This window comes from Phlebotomus argentipes, unplaced genomic scaffold, assembly GCF_947086385.1.
Source record: "Phlebotomus argentipes unplaced genomic scaffold, Phlebotomus argentipes genome assembly contig_5, whole genome shotgun sequence".
Taxonomy (NCBI): domain Eukaryota; kingdom Metazoa; phylum Arthropoda; class Insecta; order Diptera; family Psychodidae; genus Phlebotomus; species Phlebotomus argentipes.
This window is the reverse complement of record NW_026776165.1, coordinates 8305656-8323068: the sequence shown is the minus strand read 5'-3', so window position 1 is coordinate 8323068 and position 17413 is coordinate 8305656. Positions and strand designations below refer to the sequence as shown.

The 17413-nt window shown below is 41.6% G+C and overlaps 3 protein-coding genes across 3 annotated transcripts; 1 reads left to right on the top strand and 2 right to left on the bottom strand.

Moving 5' to 3' along the window:
* Positions 1-399: 399 nt before the first annotated feature.
* LOC132265866 (solute carrier organic anion transporter family member 74D-like) lies at positions 400-4363 on the top strand. The gene is made up of 5 exons (XM_059766652.1): positions 400-676; positions 1163-1725; positions 2115-2562; positions 2618-3301; positions 3385-4363. The coding sequence occupies exons 1-5, from the start codon at positions 534-536 to the stop codon at positions 3545-3547; spliced, it is 2001 nt and encodes a 666-aa protein (XP_059622635.1). The 5' UTR covers positions 400-533; the 3' UTR covers positions 3548-4363.
* A 294-nt stretch (positions 4364-4657) lies between these two features.
* On the bottom strand, positions 4658-7227 carry LOC132255938 (uncharacterized). The gene is made up of 3 exons (XM_059752112.1): positions 6734-7227; positions 6295-6447; positions 4658-5500 (listed from the first exon to the last, which is right to left on the bottom strand). The coding sequence occupies exons 1-3, from the start codon at positions 7225-7227 to the stop codon at positions 4927-4929; spliced, it is 1221 nt and encodes a 406-aa protein (XP_059608095.1). The 3' UTR covers positions 4658-4926.
* An 8768-nt stretch (positions 7228-15995) lies between these two features.
* Positions 15996-16914, bottom strand: LOC132255937 (odorant receptor 85b-like). The gene is made up of 2 exons (XM_059752109.1): positions 16775-16914; positions 15996-16713 (listed from the first exon to the last, which is right to left on the bottom strand). Exons 1-2 carry the CDS (start codon positions 16912-16914, stop codon positions 15996-15998), a joined length of 858 nt encoding a protein of 285 aa, XP_059608092.1.
* Between the last annotated feature and the right edge of the window lie 499 nt (positions 16915-17413).

The following is a 17413-nucleotide window of genomic DNA, read 5'->3' as shown; positions in this document are numbered from 1 at the left end:
ATCATTTGCAATTGGAGACATTGAAAGTGAGCAAAATCCGTAATTGGTGACAAAATCACATATCAATCCATATACCATATATTACTGCATATAATAAGCGGTACTGTTGAAATATATTATTTGAATTTATTGATGAAGCTCTTCACACCGCAGTGAAAATTCTAACAAAATGTAAATTTTCATTACGTTGTTTCTGAAACTTTCCTCTTTTTAGGAATGATAGCACTATGTATTTACGCTTTTCTGATATAACTTTTCCTATACACAGCATTCCTAAAAGCTTACTATATAAGAAGGTAACGCAACAATTACTTAGGAAAATACTACTGAACAATGCGCATCACCGAAAATCCCATCCATCTCAGCGGCAAATATTTAGATAGCATTATCTAATAAGCGAACAAGCTTAATCTTCCACTCAAGTGTTTTAATGGTCATCAAGATAATAAGTGCGTGAAAACTGCTTCCGACACAGCTGAAAAGCATAATTGGATCAGTCGCTTGGGGAGAGTGCTTCGGGCGAGAAGTGCGACATGACGCAGGAAGGTGGTGAAAGTGAGCGGGGGCGCTTCATTCCGGGCAATCCCAGTCGCGCTGAGCAGCAGGATGAGGTCCTGCCGCTGACCAAGGACACCACGTGTGGCCTGGGCCCGTTCAAGTGGCCATTCCTCCAAAAGTAAGCTCGCAATTCGACGCGGCGTCATTTCCACTAAGTTGCACAAGATCAAACAGCTGAAATACAATACGATTTGATTGTGTGCCGAGATATTAATATCAACTAGGTGATATCATTGGTTGAACACCACAATCTGGAGTCTGAAGTGTCGCTAAATTGATTGAACGAGTGCCTCAGTGCGATTGTGGCAGTCTGTATGGAACCAGTTGTGAATGGGAAGATCTTCTGGAATAATGCTCTATTTCCCTTTGGACAGTTCGCGTTACTAATTGCTCTGTGACATTTCAATATTATGTGGCATGGAAATTAATTCCCATCCTTGAAACCACGCGTTCCTTATCACGTCACAAACAGACAAGATATATAATTTTTGAGTGGAAGGAAAAGTGTTTGTGAAACCATGACTGCGATTTAATTTATTTGTCCTGATATCCAATCAAAATATTTACCGTAAAATCAAGTGGTTCTTCACTTACCGTCTCGCAGATTCGCAAACAAGAACGTCTATGTGGTAATCAGCGGTATATCAGGCGCCTTTTTCATCAGTCGCTTCACATACTTCTACGGCACAATCTCGACGATTGAGAAGAGATTTAAGATCCCCAGCCGAAACATCGGTTATCAGAACATAGGTCATGAAATCGTACTGATTGTCGTGGCAATCTGCGTGACGTATTTCGCTGGAAAGGGTCACAAGCCACGATGGATTGGCGTGGGATTGCTGGCCACAACGCTTTCCTGCTTCCTCATGGCCGTTCCGCACTTCATCTACGGCGGAGGAAGCGCAGAATCCTTCAGTGTGGAATATGGTTCAGATCCCAGTCGAGACGATGCGGCGGACATTCTAGAGCGCGAGAAGAGGAAGGGATTGTGCAACTCAGACGCGGATTATGCAGCGAAGTGTGACACAGACGAAGGACATATCGAGCCACAAATAATGTTTTTCATTGCACAAATGATAGCTGGAATTGGATCCGCGCTGTTCTCAAGTCTCTCGACTATTTATATGGACGACAATGTCAAGAGGGAAAACACGCCGTTTCTGATAAGTAAGTGGAAGTTATTATTGTAATTCTAGGCCTGCTATAAACCCTTTAATTCTAAATGAGTCGTATACGACAATCGGCTTTTATATGTATTTGGAATGCAAACTTTATGAATTAATTGGATTTTTTTATCCTTGAAAAACACTAATGATGTTCTGTCAAGTGTTCATCAGAAAGAAATAAGGAATTATTGTCATTTTTCTAATATTTTGCATACAGAGGAAGCTTTAATTGTGCTTCCGGAACGGATAGGAAATCTGAATAGTGAGTATAGTATTATCTTCTTGGTTCTGTGAGCCATTAAAGACTGCTTCAGATAGAGTTGAACGAAAATTTAATATCTGCAAATTGAGGAGTTTGTACATCTTCTGCGAAATTTGGGTATCTTCCAGGCATAATGTATTTCCTGGGCATGACCGGTCCTTTGATGGGATACGCTCTGGCTGGCTTCTGTGTCAAGTTCTTCGTGGCGCCTTCACTCACGCCCACAATCGAGGACTCGGATCCTCGATGGATAGGCGCTTGGTGGATGGGATGGCTCGTGCTGAGCACTCTCATGTGCATGTTCTCGCTGTCCATCTGCCTCTTTCCCAAAGTCCTGCCAGATGCTGCCAGGCGGAAGCACTTGGCTATGCTGCAGAGTCAGACGCAAGTGTCAGAAGACGTCATGCCGGCCAGCATCAGTGACTTCCTAAAGACTCTCAAGCGACTACTGACGAATAAGATCTACGTCATGTATCAAATATCCAGCCTGTTCAGCATCTACGGCATGGAGCCGTACTTGGTTTACACACCGAAATACATTGAGGCGCTGTATCAGAAGACACCAACGGAGTCCAAGTAAGTGGATTTTTCATTAAATAGCTGGTCAACCAGCTCACATGTCGCGCTGTAGTTTCTACACAGGCAGCATTGGCTTCATCTTCACGGGAATTGGAACTGTATTGTCTGGAGTTGTGGTGTCGCGCTTCAAGCCAAGTGCCAGGAAGATAGTCATTTGGAATTGTGTGATTAACTTCTGTGCCATTCTCTGCAATCTTACCTACACTCAGCTTAGTTGTCCGGCAAAAGAGGCGGCCTTGGCCTCCATGAACACAGCCAGCATGCCAACATCTTGCAGTGAGAATTGCCACTGTGACTTCGTTCAGTACGCACCGATTTGTGGCGAGAATCACCAGACGTACATCTCTCCCTGTCACGCTGGATGCACTGATCGCGTGGATCTAGAGAATGCCACGAAAATCTTCACGAATTGCGCGTGCATCGGTGGAGGATCCGCGACAGAGGGCGCGTGTCCCATCGACTGCCAGAAAGAGTTCACGACTTTTCTCGTGGTCATGAGCTTCCTGCGCCTCATGATGGCCACAGGCTTTGCCTCAAACTTCCTGCTGAGCATCCGATGCGTGGCCGATAAGGATAAAACCTTCTCACTGGGCATCTCAATGGCCTTCTTCAGTGTCTTCGCCTTCATTCCCATTCCTGTAGTCTTTGGCGCCCTCGTCGACAGCACTTGCGATCTCTGGGGCAAAACGTGCACAACAAGCGGCAATTGTTGGCTGTACAACGGACCTTCACTTAGGTATGCAACGAAGAAGCTGAGCTTTAACGGCTGCAAAGCACAGCTTCCATCAGCTATACTTATTGATGTCCTTTCATTTGCAGATACTTCCTGAATCTCTCGACAAGCTTCACCAATACAATGGCTTTGTGTCTCAGCATGGTGATTGCGTACTTTGTTAAGGATCTTGCAATTTTCGATGAGGGTGTGAAGAAGAATGAGAAGCCACAGGAAGAGCGTGAAAAAATAGAAACAACAAATCTCTAGGAAAAAATGTTGTTTTTATTGATTCGAAGATGCAATAATTCGTCGTTGTTTTACTTTCTTGTGGTAGAATCTCACCAGGAGCACGAGTAAGATCGACAGAAAGAAGATGGTTAGGGGTATTAAGATCCAAATCATTAAATTAATTTGCTGTTCAGTATTTTGGATACATTCGAAAGGACTTTCACATGTTTCTAAACACAACTCTCTTTGTCCATCATGCATATGTATTTCAAATGATTGTCTTGGGATATTAAGAAACTCAATCTTTCTAAATATATCATTGATCAAATTATAGAATTCACCTCTAGAGCTAAGGAAATAGGATTCAGTTACCAGACGATGACTCAATATAATTCCTATATCATAACGATTGTCTGGCAGATTCTCGCAACCAATTAATATTGTTAAATCTCTGTCATAGTAGAATAAAATTACATTCTGCAAATTGTTATCTCTGTTACATTTCATGTTTTGGAAATCATTAAAACTCATAACTCTTCTTTTGTAAAACTCCGAAATGGATCCATTTTCGACAAGTGTCACAATTCGAGCTGAATTCTTACAGTGATGCTTAGGTGAAATACCAGGTCTTACTATGTAAATAAAATGGTTCCAGTCATACACAAATGTTGAAGTTTCCCAGCAATAGAAGGATCTTCCGTAGAAATGTCGGAAAAAGTGATTTTTGCGAGAAGCGAACGGCAACAGAGCCACTAAACTTCGTACGTTGAATTCTTTAACATATTTCGCATCAATATAACAACTTGAATTATCAAAATGTGGACAAGAGCCTGAGAATATTTCAGATGTCACACAAACACTTTGGACGAGAACACCAAGAACAAATGAATGCGTCAACATTGCGATGCGATGATTAAAACTATACTGAAGTTCTTAGCTTTCGATTGCGTGCCATTAAAATTATATAAAGAATAAGTGGTGTAATACCGTCTGCTGAGCAATATTTAGTCCCGCATTGAGAAACTGCACTTAATTTCATATCGCTTTTTGATTGCCATTGTCATTATCATGGTTAATCACACTCACTGAATTTAATAGAATTCGTGTTTTACTGTGACAAATATTGTCTTTTATTTGATACCTCGCTTAAATTCATACATATTACTTCTTCGCAATTAAGTTGCAATTCAATTTTATTATTTCAAAATTGGTAAAATTGAAATCCACAGATAGAATGTTGAGAATTTTGAAACTATAACCGTCAAAGTTTGACCACAAGAAAAAGCTTCAGGAGGATGAACTCCACGTGCAGCCGAAAAGTCCCAGTTCCTTCTATCTCACTTTTCTCGCGAGAAGAGCAAGGCAGAAGGGTGCTGGCGAGTCTTCTGCTGCACGGCGCACGCGACAGAGGAGGAGCCTTAGTACAGGGATCTCGTAATCTTTATGTTCGCCTCCTTCACCTTCCGGGCATCGTCATTGATGAGGGATTTGGTGTCGCCCAGCACACGCATGGTGTTACTGTAATCGGAGTCGATTTGCGGCGTCTTTTTGTCGTTAGGCCTGAGATTCTTGATGAGATCCGAGAGGGAGAAGAAGCTCTGCCGCCCAATCTCGCTATCCACGTCAGTATTGCTGAACTTCTCAATCTCCTCCGTGATCTGCTTGAGGCGCTGCTCCACGGGTGTGATGGTCTCGCTCCTGGGCAGCTTCGTGGTCACCTCGGTGACCTCCTCAGTGGTCTCCTCAGTGGTTTCCTCGCTCTCTGCGGCGCCGCTGCTCTCCTCGCTCTCCGCGCTGCCGTCCTCCTGTGCCTCCTCCTCCTCCTCAGTGGCCGTCTCCACCTGAACAGGGCGGTCGGGGTGCTCGTTGAGGTGCTTGGGCTCACTGCGCAGGTTCAGGGTCATGGCGAGGGGTATTTTGAAGGTGGTGGACGAGAGGAAGTGAGGCAATGGTGTGGTTGTGGTTGTGGTCGTTGTCGAAGAAATTGGTCGTCTGCAAGAGTGCCCCGGTGGTATTTAGAGAACATCAATCGCAAGCTGGTACTATTAGATGTTTTAATAAGAAATTTCACGGAAGCAAATTAATTGGACTAACCCCAAGCCACCAATTTAAGGATATCCATATTTCTCTCATTTGATCCTGTCAGAGAAATCAACAAACTATTGAGTGAGTGTCTGGAAAGTCTAATGAGTTTTCCTTTCCTTACATAACTGCATAAAATTTTATTATCAGTTATTATCAGTCAATAGATATACATACTAAAGACTCTCTCAGGGTTTTTTGAAAGAAAATCTTACTGTGCATTAAACTGAGTTTAAAAAATTGTTATTCTAATATACAAGGATTAATAAGTGCACGAATTTTATATTGATATATTGTTAATTTTTCTTGAAATTTCCTTGATCTTTATCTGAATTTTGGGTGTCAAAATTGGGTGAAAGGCCCACAGTACAAGTTTCTTAACTTAACAGTCACTCAACAGTTCAAGATTCTCCACATCCACGATATAATCCACTCCAGTTAGTCAATTACACGTTCTTTTAATTGAGGCAGCACTTCTGCATTGAAGTAGATGTATTAAAACCGATACGAGGGGGTGTTAAGTATCGGGTGAATTAGTATGAATTCGAAAGGAGCGTAAAGAGAGGCGGGACAGTTTGTTTCTCTCTGTTGTGTAGTGTTTGGCGTGTGCAATGTGGAGGTGAAGCACGCAAGATGCTCTGGTGGAAGGGGGCTAGCTCACCTATTTAACTTAACAGCGTCGATCGAGTACGCGTTTGCCTTACCCCTGAGCGGAAGACACAGGAATGCTGCCGTAGTTGTAGTAATAGCATCGGGTCTGTTCGCATATGAAGTCCTTCACGGCGGAACAGTCCTCGGGCGCCCATCGCAGGCTCGGGGCCTGCATGATCACGCATCCCTTCTCCAGGCCGCTACTGCTGTTTGTGGGTGTGAAAGGCGAGTTAGCGATATGGGGGTGAGTTAAGGGTCGAATAATTGTGCCGTTCACGGTTCATTTGAGTGTCAATAGGCCGATTTTCAGGCATTGCAAAACCCTAAGTAAGGAATTTTCGCGAAGTAATTTATGATTCTAGGCTGAAAGACAACATCTATGGTTTTAAATCAAGCCATTTTGGACTCATCTTCAGCCTCATTTGCGGATTTGTCACTCAAGGTTCACCGTGATAGGCCCATTTCCACTTTTTGGAGTGCGCGTGAACCAACCTGTCTCTGGCCGTTCGCTGAGGCGCTGTGTTTTGGTTGTGATCCACAGGCTCGAGCGGTGAGGCGTCGCTGGAGTTCTCGAAGTAGTCGAAGGTGGCGTTGAAGGGCAATCCTGTGCTCATCCAGAGGAACATGCCGGTGCCCAAGCGATTGCCGGACGTCCAGAAGTCATACTTGCTGTAGCCGGCATTCTGCAGATACTGCGTCATGGACTCCACCTTCTCCTTGGTCTCGAAGGAGGCCAGCTGCAGGCCCAGCGAGCGGCAGTACTGATAGGCGAGGAAGTAGTTGAGCTCCGGCGAGTAGGGATTCATCCGACTGACGAAGTACTGAACGCCATCCAATTGGATCGTTGTGATCCTCTGGCCTGCAACACAAACATTTCCATCATCTTGACCATGCCGGAGACTTTGATATGCCCGCCAAGACATTCCCAGCGAGTCATCGCGTTCATTAGTGTTGGAAGAATTCTCTCCAAATGACGTGAGGGGCATTTAATGTGAATTTCTATTTCTGCAAATTCACAGACCGCGGATAAATGTATGGACAATTGAGGTGGTTAAAGAGAGCAAAAAAGGCCTCGAGGGAACTCATAAGAAAGAAACAAATAGAAGGAGGAAGAGTGAGCGCAAAAAGAACAGCAAAACGATAAAAAGAATGAAGATGAATTAAAATGAATTCGATTACCATTTTATGTTGGAAAACATCGTTATTGTTCTTTCTATGGGAAATTTTGTGACTCCTCTCTCTCTCCTGGTGGTGTATAAAATTGTCAAGTATGGAAGATTTCTTTGTGTCTGCCGTGAATTTGCATATAAAGTTGATAGGAGAGACAAGCTCAAGTGTATATCCACTCCTGAGGAAACATATTTTTTGCCCACATTGATATTCATCTCTCGAAGATCCTTGAGAATTGATTAATAGATGGCTATTCATAGGAAATGCGAGAGGGGCAGAGAGATTTGAAAGAGCCCCAGAGTATCTCAAGAGGCATCTCGGGAATATAATCTGTGCACGATAAAAATTCTATTGCACGCCGCGAGACCGGAGACTGCAAGGAATTCAGCCGACGATAAAATCTCCCCGGCAATTGCAAATCGGTTTCCCTTTCCACTCTCTGGGTCGTGCGTCTTCCCTCGTGTTACATTGTGTGACCAGCGCTTAAAATGTTTCTTTATGGCATCTCTTCTGCTAAACACCACTACTCAGATCACGATTAGTGACCCTCACAGAACGCTGAAGAGGGACTCAGAAAAGTTCGCATGAAAATCGTTTCAACCTCCCATTTCATTCCTCCATCGTATGCTGAAGAAGAGAGAATTCTCGAGGGAGTTTTCACTGATTCGTGCGGGCAAAATGCGCGAGAGAGACTTTCAACTTGGCCAAGAACTTGGCGGTCAAGAGCATCTCCAGTGCACTCAGCGAAAACCGCACATGCGATTGGTTAGCAGACGGATTGATATGAGCAAATTTTTACAGAACAAAAATGTTGGAAAAAGAGCAATTTCCAATCTTTTAGCAAGACAACCATAGAATTTTCTCCTAATTTTCTTAATTTGGATTCTTTTTCAATGGTTCAAAGGAACTTTTAGGCCAAATCTTTGTATTTTTAGTCCAAATTGAGCTGTTCTATCCTCTTACCACCATCTGAGGAAGAATGTGAAGACAAACAGTTTTTTTGAGTGTTTCTGGGTGCATTTTCATATATTTCAAGAATTCTTATCGACATTATCGTGATTTAATTATTATCCTCCTTCATTTTCCTCATCTTCCATCGCACCATTGAAAACGAGATCTCCGTCGTGCCTTTTTCTACTTAAATGTGCGCCTCCGGTCAATGGTGAAGACGCGCGTGAAAGATACAAATACCATTGCGAAGAGGCAAAACGACGAGTATATCACTCTCCAATCTATTTTTGTAACTCTCCTGCATCACGAGGAGTGGTTGAGGGTATAAATATGTGATCTGACGTGTGGATGAAATGCCGTTAATACGATAAATTTGTTAAAGTCGCGCTGACCCGCCGTGTCAAACTGCGATGGCCACACAAAATTGCGATCGTGCTGAATTGATTACACAGGCAAATTATGCGCGATCACTGAACTTTTTATGATAATTCACATCCAAGATCGACTTTTCCTCTCTCTCTCTCTCTCGCGCCCCATTCTCGCCCCTGCGATGCTCACTCGCAATGTCCATTGAACTCGCATCGCGCTCCTGTCTTCACTTGGGAATTTTTTATTGGCAGATCTATTCTTACGCGCGCGCCTCTCGCGAACGGCGCGAATCACTTGTGAGAACCTTCTTCCATGAACGGACTGCCAGTGACACACTCATGTAGCTTGAAATGAAGTGTGTAAGTGGAATTTTATGCTCTGCAGCCACCTGGGAGAGTCTCCTTGGGGCTCTTCCTGCTGCCACAAGGCGGCTAATGGGAGTCAATGAGAGTGTCTGGGCGAGGAATTGTCGGTGCGTCTATTAAGAATGCGACACGCTCAATGGGATGTCTTTTGTGGAGTATGCAAGAGTTGTGCCTCGTGCATACAAAAAAATATGGTAAAATCTACTCGATGTCTTCTGCCACAAAGACGCTATTTGAATAGTGAAGCACAAAGAAGGTTATTTCAAGCTTGTCCTCCGATCTACAGAGTGGCAGAAAAAAAGTTACTGAATTATACGAAAAGAGCAATACGATTTGCATCTCTCAACACTTTTGCTCTCTCTTGCTCCATTAATTTATCTTTAAATTGGCTACATTTTGTGCATACAAATGTGTCTTTGTCGCAAAATTGACCATAAAAAGAAGCTCAAATGGGCATTCAAGAACCCTCTTCAAGACTTCATCTCGATCATGTTGAATGCAAGAGGCTTGGATCGGCCGGAAACACACATTTCCTATTCTTGTGCGCGATTCCATCGCGCATGACAAAGTAATTGCGTTTGTTGGCCTCACATCACAAATAAATCATTCTCCTTCACCCTTTCTTGTCTCTCATGGGCACACATTTCATTAAAATACGCCGATGAATCATTTGCAATTGACAAAAGTCACCCTGATTGGAATACTAATCCGCATGTCGTGAAGTCGGGTTCGTCGCCTAAAGTCTTTCGATATAATTCTTTCAACACTTTCAGACAGAATTCTCTACTCACCCATGGCAAACGCCAGCAGAGCACAAAAACACAGAATTACTTTCATTTTTACTCTCTCACGCGCAACTCTAAGTAAAAAAACAGGACTTTCCTCTCCGCGATCTTCTCAAGCAAAAGCAACTCCCGCACAGCGCTCAGCACACGACTGAAATTCCCAACACAGAACTATGAGAAATATGCTATGCACTTGGCTCTTGGCTATTGTCTGCTGTGACGCGGCGTCGAAGCTGCCGATGCGGAGTTCAAAGTCAAGTTCACAAGACTCAAATGGCTAGGAGTCGACCAAAGCTGCCGCTTAAAAGGGAGTTCCCCCACCAAAAGACGGCCGCGATGGATTTTGTAGTTGCCGTTTTTTTCTTATCCTCTTCTTCTCGTTCTATTCTATCGCTCTTTTTATTGTTCTCCAATACATATTCACCTCCGTCGCTCCTCATCCGCGGTGCCCATCCTCATGCAGAACATTATTTAGCGTACACACTCGTGGCGCTAATTACAGTGCCACCATGAAATTCTTTTTTGGAATATATTTAATTATTGTATTCCCAAGTATCAATCTTGTCCCCCATCAGCAACTAATGGGTGAAAATTGAGTGCTAATTTAATGGCAGTGCAAAAGAACTGGAAATCGCGTTTAATAAGTTCTGTTTGTGAAGGCAAAAAAATATTTTTCGATCATTACAAAAAGGTTTTTTTCATGAATGTCAGAATTTGACCGTGAAGAATCATGACAAAAAGAATACAGAAGTTGTTTTGATCCCATTTTTGAATGCACTAACAGAATGGGAGAACATCCTATTTTTCTTATGACATGTCCCATGCGTTCGGTCAGATTTGTCTGATCTTGTGTCTTATTTTCCACATAAGACATTTCAATAGAATCTGTCTCTGAAGACGATTCACACAATCTACCTTTTTATGTAGTTTTTACAGTTTGGGTAGTAAACACACTGACGCTAGAATCTCATACAACATAGGACATTTTGTGTGACGCGACACAGGACAATCATATGACAGTTCTATTAATTTTATAAATTATCTTTTAAATTCTGAGAAAGAGCTCCAAGCAGTGATAGCATAAATTCAGCGAGTAGTGTTTGAAGTGCTGTCTTGGTCTTTCTTCTGCGAGGAGTGCTAGGCTTAACTCCTTTTTGCCCTCTTTTCACCTCAATTTCATTTTCAACATTGGCAAATCGCTATTCACTCTTTATCATCTCCTTCGCTCCACTCTTTCTCTATACAACAACAACACTCTCCTCAACATCTTCGCCTCCTCTTGCGCCGCTTTTGCTCTGCTTCTGTTCTCTCTGGGTGAACCTTTCCACAAAGCGAAGAAGACACTCTGCGATTCCTCTTCTGCACTTGTCCCAACTCCTCCTGGCCGTCCATTGTGCCCTTTGGTATACATGCGATGCCTCGTAAATTAGCAATTGGCTCAGAAGATAATTCACGTGAAGATGGGATTTTTAGTGTTTCACAGTCATTTCTCTTCGCTTGATCATCTTCAATTTTCATTTTCAACTGCGCTGAAGTGCCAAGAAGAAATAAATTTCAATGAAACTCGAGACAAATTAAAACTGTACTTTCAATTTCCACATGAAAACTCCCTTTCGATTTTAAGTTCCAGCTTAAAGCAGATGCATAGATAATGCTGAAGATGTTCTTTCTTTGCTGCCATGGAGTTTTTTCTTCTTATGCCTTCTTACCATCAGCGCGCGCGCTTTTTGCACATGAAAGAAGAACTAATTTTGATTTATTCCTCATGATTAGACTCGTGAGCATAGCTATAAATTTCCTGCAAAATATAAATTACACAGATTGTCTTGGCGAATGGAGGAGAAATCCCTTCTGGATCTGCATACATCCCTGTTGATAAATCCCCATCTTCTGGACGATATAGGAATTCAATGAAGATCCCTTCTATTCCCCATCAATTGTGATCATGCCGGGCATTTGCTGATTTATCGTGCAATTGGCAAAAGTCTCACAGTTCCCATGAGAAGATTCTCACATCTGATGATACATCAACACGCGGAGAAGATGGAACATTTCCAGAGAGACATTAATTTATATACTTCTTCACCATTAGAATCCAAACATCATCTGATTGTTGGCGAACAAGAGGAAAGGCACTTGTAGGAGAGAAAAAAATGTATGGTCAATAATGTAATTAGGAGGAATCTTCTCTCGGATTTGATTCTCAAGAAAAGATGTGTTTTGTGCGAACAGAAACCACACGAGATGATGTCATTGATTAAAAGATTCACCCAATGGGGGACCATCAACCTCCACCGTATTCTTGATGCCATGTGAATTAAATTCTCGCTTCGGAATGATTTTTTTCCTGTATTCTTCATTTCCTTCTTCAAATGTCGCAATCTTGCTAAATATTTAACGTGTTCCGCAGAGAAATAAAAACACTCACCTGATGGCTGATAAGTTGAGGAAAAATTCTGAAAATAAATATCTTTCACCACATTTGAGACACTCAGAAAAAGTGCTCAAACTGTTTCGCACTTGTTATGCTTCAAAAATGTAGCCAAATATATTTACTTAATCATTTAAGTACTTCTTCTTTTGTTTTATTTCCAAACTTTTAGGATAAAACACGTTACAGACTCTAAGAAAGACAATTTTCACGGAAGCTTTGATATTAAATCAAGTTTATCGCTTTAATGCAACTTCATTTTCATGTTCTACAAGATAAGATAATTTATTACACTTTATAAGAGTAAACTAATACAAAATTGTAGTTTTTACATCATAATCATAAGAATATAAATATCGTTCGGTGGTTGTTCTTAGCATTTTTCACTGATATTTCGCTTTCTTTTTGGTTTGAGTGCATTCAATTCACGATAAATGTTCCACAAAATTGGTGGTGGATCCAGAATCCCGTTACACACCGCCGTTAAGGTGCGATTTGTGTAATTTACAGCATTTTGAGAACCCTCACATGTGGTACTATTATTAAATTATACTGGCGTAATGTGCGGGCTGAAGCCACATTATGACTCTTTTGCTGCTTTTTATGCTCAAGAGCGAGATAATCAATGGAAGTGACTCAATATTGCACAGATCATCCTTGTTTTTAGCCCAATATCTTGCGCCGTGGCTCAAGAATACTGTCGCTTCCCCGGCTCTGGTGGCTTTGTATGGCGAATGAGGCGCAAGCAGAGAGACAAACGCGAAGATGAAAAAGAGGATGGTAGAAAAAAGAATGATTCTCCCTTGTGGAAAAAATGCAAGAAAAACATTGAAATCATGATCTTGTGTATAGCTCTATGAAACAAGTTGATTACATGGCGTCTTTGTGTAATTTTTTCCCCTCAAGAACACTCCGCCAACAATTGAGCATCGCGCAGAGATCAGCAATGGAGCATTCCTCCCTCTCTCGATCATGCCCACATCCGAAGAGGATCCTCTCTCTTGTCCACTCAACGCCGGACACGTCTTTCTGCCCTCTTTCTGCAACGCTTCTCGTTTGAGGAATTAGATAATTTCACACTGTAATTATTTACACTGTAATGCGGCAAATTGCTCCTCACGATGGCAAAGAGAGTGATTATGACTCTCGCGCGGGGAAATGAGTGCTCAAAAGGCCACATTTCTCACAAGAATCGCGCTAAATTGCTCCACAATGATCATCGAGAATGATCGTAAATTATGAAATCACACTCTCAGTGCATTGACAGGCTTTTATTAAAGAAGCACTCTTTTCTCTCTCGCCAAGAACTCGCGTCGTGTTCTTATTCTTTGCGCCCCAGAGTTGAATGCATCGCTGAGCCTAGAACGGTCGACTGGCCAATTCGATGTACTTTCTGCCCAAATACGATTAACTTTTCGGAACAGTCAAGGTCACGAGGCGTTACTCTCTGTGGAATTTTGGGAAATAAATCATCCTTAAGTCATAGAGAAGATGGGATTGATTCTTAATTCCCAATGAATTGCCAGAAGAGTTTTAAGCAAAACTGCTTGCTGTATCGGTGTAAAATCACTGAATCAAGCGAAGAATGAATGTCTTTAGAAATTGTTATTGTTGTCCTTATCTTTATGCTTATCAATTGTGACTTTAATTACGCTTGTCTTCTGCTTTGATATAACATAATATCCTGAAGAATTTTCATGTATTTATTTGTGATTCTTATAAGTAACAGCGCAGATAATATCCTTTATATCCATATTTCTTTATCTATGTGACAATCAATTCTGCTCTCAATGCACAAACAATACTCTCATCGGGATGCTGAAGAGTGATGCTAAGTCAAGAGAGAGAGATGGACGGAACATGGAAGTGAATTTGACATGGAAAATTCACGATAATTGTGCGCCGATAAAAAGAGCGCGGTTGTTGAGATAATTTCATTACAGACCGTTCAAGAGCGCATCACACAACGGATGAGAAAAGTTCAATTCCTCATTTTTCCACACGATTATCTGCGCGAAATCCAAGGAAGTGATCGGCTTTTTGCAATAACCATTGAAGAAACAAATCACTCTCAAGTGCCTGTGGAAGGAGGAAATTTCTCTGCGCATCTTCTGGGACAATTTCACGGCAATGTCCAGCATTTCCGAGAAGACGAGTGGCGTTTCGATGAGGTGAGTGGAAGGACTTGCAGACCTCTTCAGCATTTTAATGCGCCCTAATCACAGTTTTATGAGCACAGCCTGGACACCGGCGCAATTACTGCTGCTCCTGGTCATCTTAATTGGCACTTTCGTGGCCGTTGGCTGGCTCAAGGGGGAGATAATGCTACCGGATGTGATGTACAACTCAGTGGAAGTTTGTTTAATTTCTGTTTTCAAACCAAAAAGATGTAATAATTATTTTCTAGCTTATATGACTAAATTAAGCAAGATTCATTAAGTAAATAATCTCTGAAAACATTCAAAGAAAATCAAGTTTAAAATAAGTTTTTGATGTCTCTTAATGTTGTTTTTGAGGTTAAGATCAAGGAAATACCCAGAAGAGCAATTAAAAGCAGTTTTTCTCAAATGATCGATTGAGGACTTCTAAAATCTCTTAATTAAAGATGTCAATGAGTTTTCAGACTTCTAAAACTCATTTCTTACATTCAAGAAGTGGTGTACAGATTTTGGCCATACCATCTCCCCCTTGGGTTGGCTCTATCAGCGATTTGAGTGCAAGTGGTGAGAGTTGCTCTGCTGAGGCATTCCTGAAATTGATTTTCTGGATATTTCGCCCAAAAAGGGGAGGATCGCGCTGGCAGACGAGGAGCGCGGCGGAGAGGCGATCAGACGAGAGCAAGAGTGCCTCTCCGGAAGGGTCAAGCTGAGACTTCGCAGAAATTCGCATCATGTCAGAAATCCCATCAGAAGATGATGTGGCCGCAAAATTAATTTCCACTCCTGACCGAAATTTCAGCTGCAAAATTCCCCAATGTCCAGGAATGTGAGCCCATCGCGGCACTCGAAGGCGGGTCCGAAGGCTGAAAGCATCCGATGAGTTATGCGCACCATAAAGACCCCGAAGGTATTCCGCCAAATGGATTGCGAAGCGGAGATCTTGAGAGTTATTTCGCTGCGACGTCCTGGGCCATTGTAATGCCGCCACTTTGACCTCTTTTCCCTTTCATTTGCCCCGAATATCTACATCTGCAGCAGTCGCGAAGTTGATCTGTGTAGAAATTCCGAGGCAGTCTTTAAATGCAAATTCTTGTCACCTCCGTTAAGGATATTAGACACTGCTTTTTTTCTCTTCTCTGCCTTATTATTTGACTGGTGGCGGTGGGGCTTTCTCAAGGGGATTTGCTATAGTTCTCCAAACAACTTGATTGGGATTATGAGTCAGTGAGTCAAGTGATGAGAGATATGTGAATTCAGACTACAAAGTATATTTTTTGATATTCGACTCTTCTGGCTGAAAATTCAAGATGTGTTTTATTGCAATAATAACATTTTTTTTTTACTACTTTTCCATAAATATTTAACAACATTCACAGCAAGTGATACATTTTCATTTGATGTTTGATTTGATGTTTAGAATGCACTCATCTGGCAATTCGAGTCTTCTCGACATTTGATTTACTAAAATGAGTATAAAAACACAATTTGAACTAAGTGATCGATAACAACATATGATTGTCTTGATTATTTGTAGAATGTGAGAATGATTGCCGAGTAGGAGAAAGATAATTTCGTGATCTGAACAAGAGTCACCAAGGAAATGTCATACATTCCGGCTGCCTTCAGTCCGATTTCATTGCAAGAATTCATCATCATGAGCAGGACGATTTTCTGCTCCTTCACACTAAATTCATACCAATTTGTCTGGTAGAGATTTTGAAAAATATTTTCATTCTCCGTGCGAATCATTTCGCCAAAAATGCACAGCAAAGCCAATTGGATCATCATTGTTGGAATAATGGTATACATGAAAAATTCCTTGTACACTTGAAATGCAAAGAAGAGACTTAGAAAAATAATAGTGCTCATCACCAATTGAATTAAGGAGATGATTGCGATTGCGTCATTGAACATATTCAAGATTTCAAGCAACTTCACGTGTTTCTTCACGATTTGAATGAGAAGATCAGAGCGGTTTTCCTTGCTTTCCGCGCTATCCAGGTTCTTTATCATTGCATTGATGATCTTCATGAAGAATAGAATGTAGATTCCGATGAAAACCAGAGATGCATCTGCACAGCATGTCCAAACTACAGCATAAGACAGAAAGAATGCTTGAAGGAGTTGATATGTAATGTAATTTGAATCCGCTTCGAAGTTCGGCAGAAATATGTATATGTATCTTGTGCTGATGGACGCTAAAGCACAAATTAGACTCAAGAGAAAAATACTGAGCCACACCCTATGAAAATAGGACATTAGAAACTGATAATTAGTTTAATTCTATGTTCTTTGGCATTTACTTGAAGAAAAGTTTGCAGCATTTCAGAGCCTCGGCGATCTTTTGATCAACAATATTCCTGATCAGCCCATTTTCTTCCTTAACGACGTGCAATTCCTTAATCCAATCAACAAGAGCAGAAAACTTGTCGTGATGGCGCATTGCGCCAAAATTCTTCAAAATCAATTGGAAATATCCTTGAAGAATGAGAATAGCACAAATTTTTTCCATAAAATCCACACTTTCATCGGTGAACTTTTCATCAATGAAAAGTATTGGAAAGGCACAGTAACACAAGGAGACAATTGTAAGAACAATGAAGAAACCGCTCCATCTGAACTCATCACGGAGTGGTCTTAAGATCCGTGAAATTACACAGATTTTCAAGAGATGAAAAAATTCATCAAACTCTTCGTTAACTTGAGGAACTTGAGACATTTTGCTCGCACAATTCTCCATGAGCGACTGAGCGAAATGTCCTCAAAACGTTCCGTTCAAACAGATGAAGAAACATATGAATAATTTGCAGCCAAATGGCAATTTCTCACAGGGAAATCAGGCCATATTTCACATAACTTTCACACCTCTGAAGCACAATTCGCAAACAAAGGACTTCTATTAGCAATCATGAATTATTTCGCAATGTTTCTGGCAAATCTAC